The following is an 18,164-nucleotide window of genomic DNA, read 5'->3' on the forward strand; positions in this document are numbered from 1 at the left end:
TGGCCCATGGGCTAAATTTGGCTTGCTGCTTGTTTTTGTAAATAAAGTTTTACTAGAACACAGTTAGGCTTATTAATTTACATATCATCTATGGCTGCTTTTGCAATACAGTGGTAGAATTTCAACCATATGGCCTGCAAAGCCTGAAGTATTTACTCGCTGGCCCTTTATAGATAAAACCTGTGGGGACTTCCCCTTTGGGGAATTAGTTATATTCCTTATCTGTAAAACTGAGATAATAATAGCAGTATTATACATATATTAAATGAAAAATAATGATTTTAAGTTATAACATTTTATGTTTAAAATGCAAATATATAGAAGCACAGATATATATGTAATATTTTGCTGTATTTAATTTAATTTCTTCATTGCATTAATACATTTTATTAAATAAATACATTTTATTGAATGCAAAATCAATAAAACTTAAGGACAAAATTTCTCCACAGAAACAAACAAAAAATGTATTCACCTTCCTGAAGATATAAAACTAGCAAATCTTCTCTTTTGTTAAAACCCAGGGAGGTGGCTAATTGCTGAAAATGACCCTCCCTTCCTCATACTTCTCTTCTACCTGCTGGATTCTGTCTGAATTTTCCTTACCTGGTACCAGGAATATGCTCGGTCTGAGGGGTCAATAAGAATGGTGATGATCTTGGCTTTAGGGACCAGAGAAGCCGCTCTTTTAGGAGCTTCCTCTGAATGGAAGTAATTGGCACTCTTCTCAAACAGAAAGTCAGTGGTAACATTAGATGGGACTGGGAAGAAATCCATATACCTAGAAAAGGAATATTTCTCAAAATAAGACTGGTTTATATACAGACCCTGGTGAATGAAGATGTTAACGATGTCCCACGAACAAAGTTCATTTGTTTGCTAAACAGAAGCCTTTTCCTTTAAGGCATCTGTCCCATAAGCCTGTTAGCAAGGAAAAAAAAAAATATACAGAACAATAATAATGTATTTAAAAAAAATTTTTTTTTGTTCTGCTTAGTATCAAGAAAAAAGGTTTGGGAGATAACAACAATGTAGACACAGAGTGAGTGATCAAATAGCACTAATAATCAACCTAATTGTGTAAAGTGAATGCAGAAATATCTTACAGAGAAAAATTGTTAGCACTCAACCAAACAATAAATTTTTGATCAAAACAAATGATATGTTCAGTTCAAAGGCATTTTAAAAGGACTTAACGCCAAACAGTTTTTTACTTCATCACAAGTAAAATAATTTCATTGTCACTAATGCTGCTGTTACATCCAACTCCTATAAAGTGTCAAAGGGCAGAACAGATCCTGTGTAAGCACTGCCTATTTGCTTATTTTTTCCCATATAGAGCCATTTATATTCTTTGGGATAATTATGAAAGTTTTAAAGTATGTACATATTTCCAGATATAAAATCCTATCCAATTTTCCAACATCAGTTCCTGTATCCTTAAGTGGGGTGAGAATTCAAATCACCAGCAGAGAGAACATAGGAAAGCCTATCGCCTCCAGCATAGAATCATAGGACATGATGGATTTTGTGTAATGTTCCATTTGTACAAAATATAAAATATAAATGAATTCAGCATATAATATTAGCTATTTCTGAAGCATCAAGGAATATCTTTTAGAGGAAAAGGGGCCTTTTTAGAAAGAATATGGGAATTTAACTTCTAGGGTTTCTTACCTTTTATAATAATGGCCTCACCCTCTACCCACATCCTCTTTGATTTATATGCCACTCTGACTATGAGTTATCAAGACAAGGTGGTTCAATAATTACTGAACAAGAAAGTCATTAACATTTACGTGATGACTTCTTTTTGCTGAGTGTTGTTTGCTTTCAGTCACAAAATAAAGCTTCCAGTAGGTTTCCAGTTTTTAACATAATATAAAGTTTGGCTGGTACAACAAAGTGAGGTCTTGAAACTCAGGGCAGTAAGGAAATCCTTTTATGTTTTCTTGAAATAGCCTTGTTGGTGATATATCATTCTGATATCCTTTTGTTTTAGGGGCAAAGAGGTATACAGACATTTCTGGAAAGTCTGATCTGCTATCTGTCCTGGTGTATTCTATTTATAGAAAGTGCCAAATTTCAGGATACTTTAAAATTTTTTTTATTTTTATTTTTTGGGGCCACATCTGTGGCATATGGAAGTTCCCAGGCTAGGGGTTGAACTGGAGCTGTAGCTGTCAGCCTATGCCACAGCCACAGCCACATGGGATCTGAACCATGTCTGTGACCTACACCATGGCTCACGGCAATGCCAGATCCTTAACCCACTGAGCCAGGCCAGGGATGGAACCTGAATCCTCACGGATACTAGTCGGTTCGTTATCACTTAGCCACAATGGGAACACCAAAATTTCAAGATATTTTAAAATTTAGATGACCACACTGATTCCAGCGTTGCTAAGGTTATATCAAGTATCTGGTGGTATCTTATTTGGTCCAAGCTTGTTTCAAGGCTCCAAAAATCACAAAAAAGTCCTCCAAAAATCACAAAAGAAGGGCAGAAGTTACTGAATTCAGATAACTTTTAACTTCTAAAAGCTGTCTCACCTTCCCAGTAGTCTTCTATTCCTACGACACTTGAGGCTTTGAAAACTTCCTCAAGCAATTCTGAATCTTGGACCTATGATGTATTGGTTTTGCCTGGCTCCAGAGGCTCATGGAGAAAGCAGGGGCCAGTTCCTTGTTTGCCTATATGCCCATGTTTTTCTAGCACAGTGACTGGTACATATAGCACTTAAGAAAGGTCTGATGAATAAACAAGAAAACACAAAGGATTCAGCTTCATATTTCCAGGGTGGAAATAGGCCCACATTTGGAGAATATGAATTCAGGTTATTCAAATAATTGGTGAGCAGGCTAGAGTAGTTCAACAATTTGGGAGTTAAAAGTGAATGCTTCTTTCATTTAAGCTTTGCCACCCCCATAACAACTCAGTAGTTCTTTTTTTTGTTTTTGCTTTTTTTTTTTTTTGTTTTTTAACTGAGAGAGAGATGTGGTTTCTGCAACACTCTACATTTATTTGTTTCTTGGGTTGACCCTGTATTTCCAAGTGATTTTACTCAAAGCTAGATTGAGATGTGTAGAGGTTCTAAATGTTAGCAGGAATTTATGGCCCTTCCTGTGCCACTCCAACCCTCCTCTGCCTCCTTATATAATTATAAAAAATAATACCAAACCATAAAATATAACATTTAGCTATATGCATAAATCAAATATTTTTCTTGGAAATTCTAATGGCAAATTCTTGGCTATTTTGTCAAAGATGGAGTTTTCTCATTTTCCTTTGCCCTGCTTTGCTTGTGCCCTAAATCTGTGTTTAGGGCTGCCTGTTACTCAAGGCAGCCCTGATTTTACCCCATTCGTCAAGAACAGATCCATTAACTACCTATGCCTGCGCTAATTCTCTAAGTGACCTTGGCATGCTGAGACACATAATCTCCAACTTTGTGGCTCTGTGGTTCTAAAGGGATTGCTGGGGTCCTGATGCTTTGTGGAAAGGCAAGGCCAGTCGGAGGACTGTTGAGTACATTTGATATCCTTGAGGGCAAAGCTATAGTTATTGCTAATAGATTGACATTTGCAGGTACTATTATTTGTTATTTGTGTTAACTGCCTTTTATAAGCATGTAATTTGTCGATCAAAAGTGGGATATTGCAATTGGGATATTTTTAGTGAGATATAGTTAAAATCTTTAATCCTTTCTACCTTTCTACTATTTATGCCATCTCTTTGTAACCTACTTGAGGGACTTTCTATTCCTGTTATAGTGACTATACACATGACTGGATTATATACAGTTTTTTTTTTTTTAATTGAATAGTCTCACAGATATTCTTAAGTCCCAGGGAATCCAAGTATTATTGTATTTCTCTCCACTTCTATTTTTTTTTTTAAATTTTGTTTTTGTCTTTTGTCTTTTTAGGGCAGCACCCACGGCACATGGAGGTTCCCAGGCTAGGGGTCTAATTGAAGCTGTAGCTGCCAGCCTATGCCACAGCCATAGCAATGCCAGATTCGAGCCATGTCTGCAACCTACACCACAGCTCACAGCCATGCCGGATCCTTAACCCACTGAGCAAGGCTGGGGATCAAACCCACAACCTCATGGTTCCTAGTCGGATTTGTTTCTGCTGTATCATGATGGAAACTCCTCCTCTCCACTTCTAAAGCAAATTTTTTTTGGCTGCACCCATAGCATATGGAAGTTCCCAGGTCAGGGGCTGCATCCGAGCTGCAGCTGCCACCTATGCCAAAGCTGTGGCAATACCGGATCCTTAACCCATTGTGCTGCATCAGTTTTTAACCACTCCCTTTAGTTCTGGTGTTAAAATCATTTTATTATACTCTAAATCATATATATTTGAGTCAGTGGGAAAATAGCTGCTAAAGTAGTTGCTGGTTTCTTGATTCTCACAGCTGTTATTTAACACTATGCAATTAATCAATTTCAAGCATGGATGAAATTGGCAGGGAATTATATATAATCAGGATATATGTAAATCCTAGTAGGTGCTAAATTCTACTCAATTCATTTCTTTAGCTTTTCATTTGGACTACTCACAAGCAAACCTTGTGGGAGCTGATGCATGTAAAATATAGATCGTGCAATTTGATAACAGAAATTAATATATAACACCTTTATGCTAAACTACATGCACAATGTTTATGTTCATGTTTGAGAGTTATTATACTCTTTTATATCACTTTCTGTCCAGAATTTATACCTTAACAGAAAGACTTCTGAGATACATTTTATGATTATGTCTGTTTGCAACTGTATTCCTGCTACATTACTATATTTTGTGTATATTTAACATGCTAACTTTTAATTTTAATTTAATTCTTGTCCTCAAATGGTTAGTATGGTCCTAATTTCAATTCAAAAGTCAAAAATTAAATTTTGTGATTTATTGATAGCCTTTTTATAACTTTCATTACTTATGAAATACATACACATTTCTAGTTCTATTTATTTATTTACCCTTTATACCAAAGTGAAATAGAAAACTATACACGTGACCTGTAGCATCACTTTAAGGCAAAGTGCATAATAACAGAAAACTATGAAAGTGTTTTCTTGAGTAGAGAGGAATGAAATTCCTGAGTATTAGGTATTTCTCTGACTTTAGATCTGTAATTACCATCAAAAATAATTAATGCAGGAGTTCCCGTCGTGGCGCAGTGGTTAACGAAATTGACTAGGAACCATGAGGTTGCGGGTTCGGTCCCTGCCCTTGCTCAGTGGGTTGACGATCCGGCGTTGCTGTGAGCTGTGGTGTAGGTTGCAGGCGCGGCTCGGATCCCGCGTTGCTGTGGCTCTGGTGTAGGCTGGTGGCTGCAGCTCCGATTTGACCCCTGGCCTGGGAACCTCCATATGCTGCGGGAGCGGCCCAAAGAAATAGCAAAAAAAAAAAGACAAAAAAATAAAAAAGTAAAAAAAAATAATTAATGCAAAGTAAAATTACATGTGACTCTCTTGAGGCGACAGGTCTCTTCATAAACTGAGAAAAGTTTGTTATAAATAATTTCTTTGCTCCTTCATGTTATTCAATCAGTTTCCAAGGCACACAGGATAACTTCTGTTTAATTTGCTACAAGTTCATATGTTTATAAATATTAGTGCTAAATTTATTCTGTGAACAGTACATATACTTTTAGATTTATACTAATAACCCATCTTACCAATCAATCCCCCTGTGGTAGTTATTTCTATTAAAGAACTGTACCTCCTCAAAGGTTTTTGGGCTGGGGGAGTTACTAAGGATGGAAGGATGCATAACCAGGAACAAATACAAAGCAGTGGTTCCTGAAAAGACAACAGAGGTTCAGAGATTAATTAAGGGAAAATACAGTTTCCTACTATTGGCATTTCAAAGTCATTAATAAACTACATATCACAGAGATCCAAACATACATATAAGTATTCCTTGAATTAAACTGAATAGATAACCAGCATCTTAAAATAAGAAAGTTCTGAAATATGGGGAGAGTGTGATGTGAGAAGAGGCCTGATGCAGGAATTGGAAGAACTGGCTTTTGACCTCAGCTCAGTCACTGACTTGGTCTGTGACTTTGGCGTCTAGCTCCTCTTTGTCTTGACTTATTAGCGGAAAATTGCCTGCCTTGCTTATTTCCTAGGCTTTCTCTGAGGATGAAAAGACATTTTGTACCTGAAGTCATTTTGATATTAATAGAGCATCATATAAATGAAATATATTATTATTTAATATGACACTACATGATCAAATCAATACTTTGATTTTCCTATAAAGTTGTTCCTGAGGACTATGAAAGCTTATTACATTTGAGACAGAATTTAAACCCTCAACAAGTTTCAGTTTGAATGTACTATTTACATACTTAAAAAAGTAGTGTCAAAAATTGTTTACATTGCTAAATTTGAAAAGAAAAATCGTGTCCTTTCCTAGTGACATAACAAACTCTGCATTTTTTAAAACGTATCAGAGGTACCCATATAAATGTGACTTTTAATTTTTTTATAATGAGTAATGTCATAAACTGTTAAATTAGTGTTTTAGAGCCTAAATTACAAGTAAAAGGTTATAACTTAGTTACAGTGCTCCAGGAGAAAGTAAGGCAGTCTGAGTTCAGGTGTTTAATCAGGTGCTTACAACTGTGTATAAAATCATAATAAAAACAATCTTTTCTATGTATTCAATATTCCTAAGAGAGAAATATACCCTCTATTTCCACTTCTCTAATGTGATTTACATTCTTATACAGTCTCATGGAGCCAGACCTATTAATTGTCTTCTAGGTCAATAGCTAGCAATGGTAATCAGATATGGCCTTATCATATTTCTCTTGCTTGGAGAAATTACTGTTGTAATTTTGCTTACTATGAATGTTATGTTGCCATCTATATCAAACTTTGAATCTTCTTATCTTTCTGACAAGCTTTATTTAGTATTATACTTAAATCTACCATATCAACACAACAGAAAAATTGTGAAAATAACTCTGTCAACAGCAAATATTGTTTAAAACAATGAGTTGGAAGAGGCAGTGTTTCTAAATTATATCTGAGCCAAACAATGAGCATTTTATCTGTGATCAGACATAGCTATAGGGAATGCAGACATAGTAATCCACAATTTACAAGGCAAGAATGCTGTTCACAAGTTTGACAACGCAGTGGTTCTCAGGAGTTACCGTTGTGGCTTAGGGGGTTAAAAACCCAACTAGTATCCATGAGGATGCAGGTTCTATCCCTGGCCTCACTCAGTGAGTTAAGGATCAGGTGTTGCCACCAGCTGCATGTAGGTCACAGATACTGCTTGGATCCTATGTTGCCATGGCTATGGTGTAGGCCGGCAGCTGCAGCTCTGATTCGACCCCTAGTGTGGGAACTTCCATATGCTGTGGGTGTGGCCCTTTTTAGAAAAGAAACAAAATAAAACAAAAAAGCCAATGGTTTTCAAACAGGTGCATGTATCAGATTCACCTGGAGGGTTGGTAAGACAGAGAGCTGTGCTGTATCCCAGAGTTTCTGATTTAGTATACTTTGAGAAACACTGACTTAGAAGAAATGTGGGACAAAATCTAAAACTTATTGGGGAATGAAAATGGTAAAGCATTCTAGAGCATGAGTCAGGTAACTTCTAGGATTGAGAGTTTTAGTTCTGGGAGGTCCTGTCATGGCTCAGTGAAAATAAACCCGACTAGTATCCATGAGGATGCAGGTTTGATCCCTGGCCTCGCTTAGTGGGTTAAGGATCTGGCATTGCTGTGAGCTGTGGTGTAGGTTGCAGGTGTGGCTCAGATCCAGTGTAGCTATAGCTGTGGTGTAGGCTGGTAGCTACAGCTCCAATTAGACCCCTAGCCCGAGAATATCCATGTGCTATGGGTGTGGCCCTAAAAAGACAAAAAAAAAAAAAAAAAATTTCTATTTCTGATGTTTATAAGCTGTGTGAACTTGGAATGAAAAAAGAATCTCACCTGAGTTTTAGTTTTCTTATCTGTATAGTGAGGAAGAAAATATTTAGCTATCAGTGTTTTATGAGGGTCAAGTGAGATAATCTCTGTGAAAGTACCTAAACAGCTCCATATCTGAATATTAGTAAGGTATTTTTAAAATTAACATTTTTACTGAGATAAAATTCAGTAATACTTTTTTAAAAAACTGAATAGAATTTGTGAAAACGGAGTAACTATTACAATGTGAAAAAAGATTAATTCCTTTTTAGATCAACCGATAACCTTTTCTGAGTTTTATTTTTAAGAACTGTATTAAATCATCTTGCTTGCTTTTTTTTTTTTTCCCTTTTTTCACTGCTCTGTGGCATATGGGTTTCTAGGGCCAGGGATCAAATCCTAGTCACAGCTGCCACCTATACTGCAGCTGTGGCAATGGATCTTTAACCCACTGTTCTGGGCTGGGATCAAACTTGCATCCTTCAAGAGACACTTCTGGTCGTGTTGTGCCACAGCAGGAACTCTGTGTTGTTCGCTTTAAATAACATGATGAGCATTAAAAAGACAAACAAAAAATGAATATGATTTAATCATTTGCATAAATTACAGGTACATTGTAATTTATTAGTGGTCAAAAATTAAGTTGTGGTTTCTGAATTCGGCCTTTGCTTACTCAAATTCTTGGGTGTGAATAAACTAGTGTGTGTGTGTGTGTGTGTGTGTGTACATAATCCTACACACACACATTTAAAAAAAGCTTCAGGGAGTTCCCATCCTGGCACAGTGGTTAATGAATCTGACTAGGAACCATGAGGTTGCAGGTTCGGTCCCTGCCCTTGCTCAGTAGGTTAAAAAGATCCGGCGTTGCCGTGAGCTGTGGCATAGGTTGCAGACGTGGCTTGGATTCCGCGTTGCTGTGGCTCTGTGGTAGGCCGGTGGCTACAGCTCTGATTGGACCCCTAGCCTGGGAACCTCCCTATGCCGCGGGAGCGGCCCAAGAAATAGCAAAAAGACCAAAAAAAAAAAAAAAAAAAAAGAAAAAAAAAGAACCAGTTTGGGTATTAAAAAAAAACCAAAACACTTCAGTTTTCATATTTTTGTTAGTTTCAACACCAAAAATATTTGCAAATCCAGATAACTATATGTCACTGCAAGATTATTCAGAAAAATACTTTTTGACAAAACTGAAGTTAAAAATAAAGCTGCTTAATTTTTATGGAACTAATATAAGAAAATATTTTTGTTCATTTAAACAATAATTTCATAAAGTATCAATATATGCAATAATGTGGATGAATCTCAAAAGCATTATTCTAGGTGAAAGAAGTCAAACGGGAGATTACAAACTTTTTAGGGAGGTCAAAGTGTTCTAAATCTTGAACACTGGAGTGTTCAACAGTGTACAATTTCCAAAATTCATCAAACTGTGCATTTAAAAATGGGTGAATTTTATTGCCTGTAAATTATACCTCTGTAAAACTGGGGAAAAATTCAATTTCTATAAAAAGGAGTTAAAATTCCTGTCCAAAGGTAAATGTCATATACAGATTGTAACATAAACATTTGGAAACCCAACTGAATTCAAGATGACAAGTAATAATTCTGCCATCTAACCATGATATTAAAATGTCTGCATATCCAGCACAACACAAGAGGAAGCATATCCTGCAGGGCTTTCTGAAGCAAACTTGATCTGCCAAGCTTCAGAGAAGAGATGTGATTGTTAATGACAAAGCTACATGATGACAGTAGGAGTTCGATGAAGAGACTTTAGTTTAAATGTGTTTCTGGTTGCTTCTTGACTTTAAATAGATAAAGACAAGTGAAATAAATAAGGCCAAGAGAAGTAGTTGTCCTATTTATTACTGTCATCAGATTAATATTTGTAAATGGAACTAAGAGAAAATGAATAGGCTATACGTACTGTGTACATTGCATAGAATTCTCCCCATTTATTACTAGAGAAATAAGGGAAAGGAATGTATCTCTCTTAGGAAAGGATGTGGTTGAAATGGCTGTTTTCTGTCAAACAAGAAACTAAGAGCCCAAAATAATTTCTCATGCGGAATACAGCATGAATGTCTGGCATTTTAAAGCTTCCACTGGGCTTCATTTTAATACTGTCTTACAGAAATAAGAAATTTATGGGAAAAAAATTGCATACCAATTTAAGAAAAGGTGCAAAAGATTTCTCCTGGGTATGAATAAATACCTTTCTTAGCACAAAGTTTTGTTTATGTCCAGGAATTCTGCTTGTCAAACATTCTTTATAGACTTTTAGAAAATGGTCACCTCTGCAAGAAATAGTTTAGAAATAAACTATGTAATGAAGACGGCAGGAAGAAGCTAAAGTTCTAGAAGATTTATAGATGTTTATATGTGTCCATCTCTATTTTTCATGAAATCCTATCAGTCACTCTTCAAACACATGATTAATTTTCATTTTATAAATGTTAGTAGCAACACCTTTCCGTTAAGATCTTTGGAAAAAATAACATTTCCCACCAAATTGATTGCAGGATATTCAAACCGTGTGACATCTATCTTCATCCTTTTTACTTTAAAAAAGACTTCAGCAAGAGCTTTTAAGTACATTATTGAGCTAAACAAAGGTTATGTTGGAGAAAAAAATGTGTTATGCATTCATCAATATTTATAGGAAGTTTGAGAAGTTATGTAACAAGACTCATTGTCTAGTCATCAGGATTTTTACACTGTTTGGTTAATGGTAACATAAAAAGTTCTCACCAGTTTTCTGGGGTCCTATTACCAAGAATTTTGGTAAGCGATCACAGGTTTTTTCTTTAGACCAAATGTCTCTATGGCGTTTGTCATCACAAGGATTCTGAAGAGGAGAAGAAAATAGAGATGCATTTTTTTTTTTTTTTGTGGGTGCTCATTGTGTGCTAGAGTTTTTCAACTTCTGTCCTTGAAATGATATCCTAGGAAACAAGGCTATGTGACTCCTTCTTTTAAATGAAAACCTTCAAGTGGCATCACGGAAGATATCAAATAACTTCTTTTCATCCCAAAGCTGAGTGTCTACAAAGGAGGTGGGGGAGGGAAGTCATTTCCACTATGGGTAAACAGCCTCATGATACTGAGGGTTTAGTATTTTTTCCTGCCGTTGGCAGTTCTGTATCTTAATTGTATGTGTGTGTGGAGTGTTTAAAACAGTGAGCTTGTTGAGGAGAGGCTTTGCTTCCTGCCAGCCTCAAATAGATATACCCTCAGCATTCACAAATTACTGAAATATAAGGTGTTAGATTTTTATTGCAAGTAACTTTGAGCTTTCCTGCTGTGCTTCAAAGGGATATGAATCTGGCAGTAATAGTACTCTTTAAAGAGACAGCAGATTCTTTCTGATGCCTTCAAAGGTTGGTAAATGTATGTCTAAAACTATGACTTTACAGATGCTAAAAGGCACTAAATTTCAGCAAAAGGGTAAAATAAGGATGCATTACTACCTTGGGGAATCTGCTTTTGGCCTATAGTTCTTAAATCAAAACCACTGTGTAAGGAACTAGAATATCCTAATTTTAACTGCAAAGTATATATTATATAAAGCATTAACATCAACCTTTAATACTCTTTAGGAATAAGCAAACAGGACAATACTTTATTTCTATTCAATTAACATTATAGATATGTGTAGTTAAATAAAACTGCTTATTTAGCATAGACAACAGATTTTTCAGACTAAAATAAGTGTATTCTTTTTGGCTGTTGTTCTAGAAAAAAAAGTGGTTTCACCTGAAATAATACCAATTTCAATGTAAAAACAAGGCGTTAAGGAGTTCCCCCTGTGGCACAGTGGATTAAGAATCCAACTGCCTCGGCTCAGGTTGCTGCAGAGGCATGGGTTTGATCCCTAGCCTGGATCCCTAGCCTGCAGTGGACTAAAGGATCTGGTGTTGCCACAGCTGCGCCTTGGATTCAATCCCTGGCCTAGGAACTTCCTATGCTGTGGGTATAGCCATAAAAAAAAAAAAAAAAAAAAAAAAAAGTATTAAATTAGCAGGAAAGTTGCAAGTCTTTCCACATTTGGTTAAGTTTTGGCACTCAAAAAGATAAAAAGATGTTTGTTTTTTTTAATGTTATCTACAAAATAATATGCAGTGACAGTTCTACAACCATTAGTTTTAACCTCCTAAAATGTGTAGATTTTGTTTCTTCTTAGGGTTATCTGTTTGTGCCCAGGAGGTAACTGGCTCAGCTTCAAAGCTAAATGAATAGAGTATGAGTGCAGCATTTACTGCGCTTCAGTCTGTGAAATTTACTGAGTTCTTCTTCTGAAGATGGTTATTTCTATACCATCAGTTCTGTCATTCACTCTCTAGCAGCATTTAGGACAATGATTCAGAATGTAGTCTCTGAAGCCAGGTGGCCTGGAACTCTTTCCCACTCTGTCACATAGTAGCTGTATGACCTTGTTTAAGTGTCTCAGCCTTTCTTGTTCTCCAGCTTCTTCTTCTGTAAAATGAGGATAATAAGTATACTTACCTCATAGGGTAGTTGTGAGGATTAAATGAATTAACATATGTAAAGCACCTAGTCTCACATATAATTAGCACTATGTAGTTATTTCATAAGAGTATTACTTTGCTCAGGTCATGGAGTAGGCAATTTAAGCTCAAGGTGTTTTTGCAATTCTAGGCCACATGAGAGTGTAAGCTTTGAAATCTGGGTTATGCCTAGAACAGTTCGAATATGCCATTTCTATGTGACATTTTCTCTTAAGAAGCTCAGTGATTTTGCCACTAAGCACTTCCCCATGTCCAAAGTAATTCTCAATTAATATGTTTGAAAGCCTCCTATATTCTGCAGCTGCTGGTGCATCCTGTGATTCAGAGGCAGTTATCAGTTCTGAACTCTCTTCACCTATCCCTCTAATGTAATTTAGTCATGAGAGGTATGGGGAGGTGTTCAAGGCTGACCAGCTGACTACCTCCCTAACACACCCTGAAACCACCTTCTGCTCTTTCAGCCTATTGCGATCTGCAAATTGGTCCCTTGCTCCTGATTGAAAACATTACATTCAACCTCTCACTGAGCTTTCAGAATCCCATAATTTCTAATGGGCATGGGAACAGAAAATTTGGTCTGCTATGAAGTTTCTCAAATCTACTAACACGTCCAAAATGCACATTATTTTACCCCCCAGACGCCGTCACTTTTCAGATTTGGATTACCTCCTAGAACTCCAAGATATGTTTTTGGGATTATTTCATTATACCAATAATCGACTCAATCTTACCTGCCAGAGAGGGTCTTTTTGATCAGGAAAGAGCTCAAAATATTTGTGAGCCAGCTGTACTGGCGGCAGTGTCTGAAGTCGCAAGTTGGTCCAGCTCTGCACGAAGTTTGCCAGATTAACAAATGTATACAATCCCAGCCGGTCATTCCCATAGTTGGACAAATGGGTCATGAAAATGCTGATCTGAAAAAGGCAAATGAACTTCGGTGTTCAAACACAAGTTATTTTAACTCTAGGGGGCAGTGCAATCATAGCAACACTAGTTTTTCTCATGAAGTCTTTGTTCAGATGTTCAGTTCATGCCATGTTTATGATATCCCAAATACTCTCACTGTATTAATGCACACTGAAGAATGTGTTATTAGTAAGATCTGATGAGCATTTCTATGGGGTTTTAATATATTTAATAACAAAAAATGGGTGCAACTGCCATATATCCATGTTAGTGCAATTAGATTGCTGCTGAATGACATAACCTAGATGTTCACACATCATGGATTCCTGATATGTGAACTATTCATAATTTGAGGCAGCAGGATCCCAGGAGGCTGGGATTTTATCATGCCAATCAGTTTAATTTGATTTGTAATGTAGTACATAAAGTTAAGGGGTATAAATAATCAATGAATTGTCATTATTAGCATGAACTGAATATCCTCTGATTTGTATTTATTAGAGGCCATGATGACAAAAGACTAATGACTGAATTTTTACTAAAATAAATGTCAACTATTTTCCATCACTAACACTCTAAAACTATTTTCCGTATTTATTGCATCATCTGTTTCCAATATCAAATACTTTTTTGAGGCAAGTTTTCAGCGCTTGGCTAGATAAAATAAATTCTTCCTATGGAAGCAGGTGTCCTAGATTGAATCCATGTATTGAAATAAAATTACAGCAAACATGGGGAACTTCTTATAATAAAATAAATTTGAATTCTGGAGGTTTAATTAAATTGGTCAGGAATGTAGAAGGGTCATTTTTAAAGCTACTGCTTTAAGTGAATGCAAATAGTTTTTGTTGGTTAGTGTTGAAAAATGGAAATAATTCTGAATGAGATTTTCAATGGCAATAAAAATGACTGTGGCATTCATGTAGCTATAAAAAGATCATAAAAATAATCTTATGAAAGTAATACTTCCTAAAATATATAATATTATATAAATGAAGAGTAATAACACTTGTTATAATTATCACAGTAATGAATATAAAATGTTCATTCATTGAGAGACAAAGAAATATTCTAGAAAGCTTATTGAGGTAAAGTGATAGAAATGAGAGTAAGGTTTGATATAATGAAATACAAAACATATAATTATTTACAACTATGAATAAGAGGAAACAGTGATATCTTGTATTTTAAAGAACAAATCCTGCGGACTTTCACATAAAAAGCTTGAAGAATGATCAATTGTGTTTAATTGTGTTTCTATTCACTCTGCCAAATATATTTTAAATCTTAGAATTTTCACAGAAAAAATACTCTGAGAGTGATTTTATGTAGCTACCAAAAGACTGATGAAGTCATGGAATTGATAAGACTTACCATTGGAGGTATTTGTGAGAAATGAGACTTTAAAAATTTAACCTTCTGGTCATTTATTGATTGTTTATGGCCATATCGATGGCTTATGGAAGTTCCCAGGCCAGAGATTGGATCTGATCCACAGCTGGGACAATGCCTGATCCTTAACCTACTGTGCCGAGGCCAGGGATTGAACCTGTGCTGCCACAAAGACAACACTGGATAATTAACTGGCTGGGCCAAGAGTGTGAACGCCAAACCTTCAGGTTATTTTTTTTTTATAGTAGCTTATATTGTTTAACTTTTCCCTCTTCCTTTTTCATCCAAAATTCATCAATGGGGTATTGAGAGACTTAAGAGAAGCATACTTAAATTTGGAAGTTCTTTTCTAATGTCTGCTAAAGGCAGTCTATTATCATTAGTTTTATATGCCACATTTTTCAACATAGCCCAATAACAATGGCAAAATGATACTTCAAGTTTACTTTCTATTAAATTTTTTTTCATACAATGTAAAACTATATTATGTTAACTTAGCCACTAGTTCAAGTTTCTTGCTTTATTTTTATGAAAGATTTATCCAAAAATCTGTGTCTGTATTTCACTTGAATAATATCTACGTTGGACAGAAAATGAAAAACGTGGAGATACTATGTGACTTGTTCTAATACATGTGACCTCCTTTTGAATTTACTTTTCGACCTTGGAAAGCATTTTATGATGTGACATTTAAAACATAGTGCCACCTTTTTACTTGTATGAGTATAAAAAGTAAAAAAATGCTTCTTTCTTTGGTAAAAGCAAAGTGACCTAAAGTGAGTATGAACTGCTTGATGACACCGCTTTTGCTGAAACTGAACTTGATTGGCAAGAATTATGGTAACACTTATAAGGTATTGAACTTAATCCTGTAAAAGAAAAGCTACTTATCCTCCAACCATAGACCCTTTCTAGATTTTCAATTCTATTTTTGTATATCTGCTTTAATATAGTGCAAAGTGGAAAGGACTATTTCAAAGTGCTGGTTTTGCAGTGCATGTCACCTCCTGACAGTTTTAGACTTTGGACTCAAGGCTGGGATTTGTTTTGTGCTCCTAAAGAAATATAAGGCCCTAAAAGGAGTATAATTGATCAGACACAAAACACCTCAGTTTCTTTCTTTTTTCTTCTTTTTAGTACTTTGCCTGTAGCATATGGAAGTTCCCAGGCTAGGGGTTGAATCAGAGCCTATGCCACAGCCATAACATTAGGTCTGAGCCATGTCTGTGACCTACACCGCAGCTCATAGCAACACTGGATCGGTAACCCACTGAGCAAGGCCAGGAATTGAACCCACATCCTAATGGATACTAGTCAGGTACGTTAACCACTGAGCCACAATGGGAACTCCCCAATTTCTTTTTAAACTTTTTTTTAGGGAATGAATCACAACACTCTCTCTGTACATGACATATAGTATAATCTTTTACTGAATATATAACCTCTCCAAGTTTTATTTACTGTTTTTTTTTTTTAGTTGGGAAGGTGTGTGCAACAGGACAGGTGGGAACAGATATAATGAGAATGTTTTGCCCAAAATTTAGCTTGCTTTCCAAACAATATTTCTTCTTATTTTTGTTCTGACCTATGACAACTATAGTGTCACCTTACTTCTTGGCAGTTCTGTATCTGACAATTGCTGCATGGACTAGAAAGTAACAAATAAGCAGCTTGAAAATGTTGCTATTTCAGGGACAGCAGATATTAGCTTTTCCCCAAAGAAGATGCCTTTATAATTTTAAGAGTATTTCAGAACTGAGGGTTTTTGTTTGCTTTTAAAAAAGCATTGAATATATCAAAGTATGTTTTCTTTCTTTTTTTTTTTTTAAAGAAAGTAAGTTATCTTTACTATACATGCAGAATCCAACAAGAAGGAAAATGTCAAAAAAAAATTACAAGAGCATTTCTGTAACAGTTTTAGTTATAAGCACACTACAGGTAATTAGTTGTTGTCCAAAAGACTAATCAGCCGCTTAAAACTCAAATCACTGGAAACTGCCAAAGGCATAAAGCTTATCTGATTTACAGTTGAAAAAAATTCTAGCCCAATAAACATAGATTTGCATCTATGATTTTTTTTTTTTTCTGTAAAAGGCAAAACGTAAATACCAAGTATCATATGTACTGACATTTATGGGAAAGGAAAGAGATACCAATTGTAAAAGTGTGGCTAAGAGAAAGATATCAGGAGCTTTAGCTACACTTTCCAGACTCAACCATGTGAATCTAGTAAGTTACAAGTATCAGAGATGGATGGATAACTGCCAGGAAGAATAAGGAGCAAAACATGCATCCCATGCAAACACAATGGACAATGTATAATTACTGTTTGTTTTGAGAACATAAGGGGGAGGGGAGAAGAATTAGGGTATTAAAAAAGTATGTTACTTATATGTTGATTATAAACCATGCCATTTATGACCATGCTGCTCAGTTCAAATCCACAAGCATTTTTGTTTGTTGGTTTATTTGTTTTACCTATTTGCTAGATACTCCGACTGGTTTGGGCTGGTGGTACAAATATATATATGTTGTTCATTCTTTTTAAGTCTTACTTGAGAAAAAGAATTCAAAAGGCACAAAAGAGCATATAGTGAGAAAGATTTGCCCTTTACATCTCTGGCCTTCAGCCAACCGGTTTTATTTTGTTTTCGTATCCTTCCATGTGACCAAAGCTTCAAGAGAATTAGCACATATACAGATCACGTAGGAAGTTTATAAAAGTTCAGATGACTCAGATTCTGATTTTCTAGGTTTGGAGGGTGCCCTTGTACCTGCCTTTTAGAGAATCATCCCTAGTTTTCTTGATGCAAGTGCCTGTGGAATACGATTTGAGGAAAACTGGCCAGACCCATTGTTTATTCCCATGGAAAAGATTTTGTTCACCAAAAGCCATCAGCTTTTCTATAGCGGTCTTTTAAAATACATTTTAAAAAAGAAGCATATCTTGTCAAGTTTATAAATAAAGTTTGATGTTCTAGACTTAGAGCTAATCCTGCCACAAAGGACAACTTGGTAAATGCCCTGCCTGTGCCTTCGGAGGGCTTTTGCACTGCTGACACACATGTGGAGATGCACAAAGGATAGTTAAAAAAAGAACTGGTCCATATAGACATGTTCAGTTGTTCCTAAATCCCCTTCGATCCTGTTTTTATTATTATTTTTTTTACCAAAGCAAAAATTCTTCATCTCCACATGTACCTCTCAGATGCATATTACCTTATGACTTCTCTATTTTAAAGGCTGCTCTTCACATTCATTTTTACTTCATTTCATAGCATTGAAAAAGTTGTGTGGAAGAGAACAAACATACTTAACTTCTTTAGGAGAAAAAATGCGGAAAGCAGTTTATTTTGGGAGAATAGTGAGCAAACTGGGAACACTTCATTTTTATTACT

At 35.7% G+C, this 18,164-nt stretch overlaps 1 protein-coding gene across 2 annotated transcripts in view; it reads right to left on the reverse strand.

Annotated features, from left to right (window-relative positions):
- NDST3 (N-deacetylase and N-sulfotransferase 3) overlaps nucleotides 1-18,164 on the reverse strand; it is a 148,724-nt gene that overhangs the window by 23,038 nt on the left and 107,522 nt on the right. For both annotated transcript variants that reach the window (XM_021101656.1, XM_005666900.3), the window contains exons 7-10: nucleotides 13,200-13,382; nucleotides 10,691-10,787; nucleotides 5,690-5,813; nucleotides 607-781 (exon numbers count right to left, since the gene is read on the reverse strand). In XM_021101656.1, the coding sequence (XP_020957315.1) occupies nucleotides 607-781; nucleotides 5,690-5,813; nucleotides 10,691-10,787; nucleotides 13,200-13,382 (579 nt within the window). The remainder of the gene's footprint in view (nucleotides 1-606; nucleotides 782-5,689; nucleotides 5,814-10,690; nucleotides 10,788-13,199; nucleotides 13,383-18,164) is intronic.

This window comes from Sus scrofa, chromosome 8, assembly GCF_000003025.6.
Source record: "Sus scrofa isolate TJ Tabasco breed Duroc chromosome 8, Sscrofa11.1, whole genome shotgun sequence".
NCBI lineage: Eukaryota > Metazoa > Chordata > Mammalia > Artiodactyla > Suidae > Sus > Sus scrofa.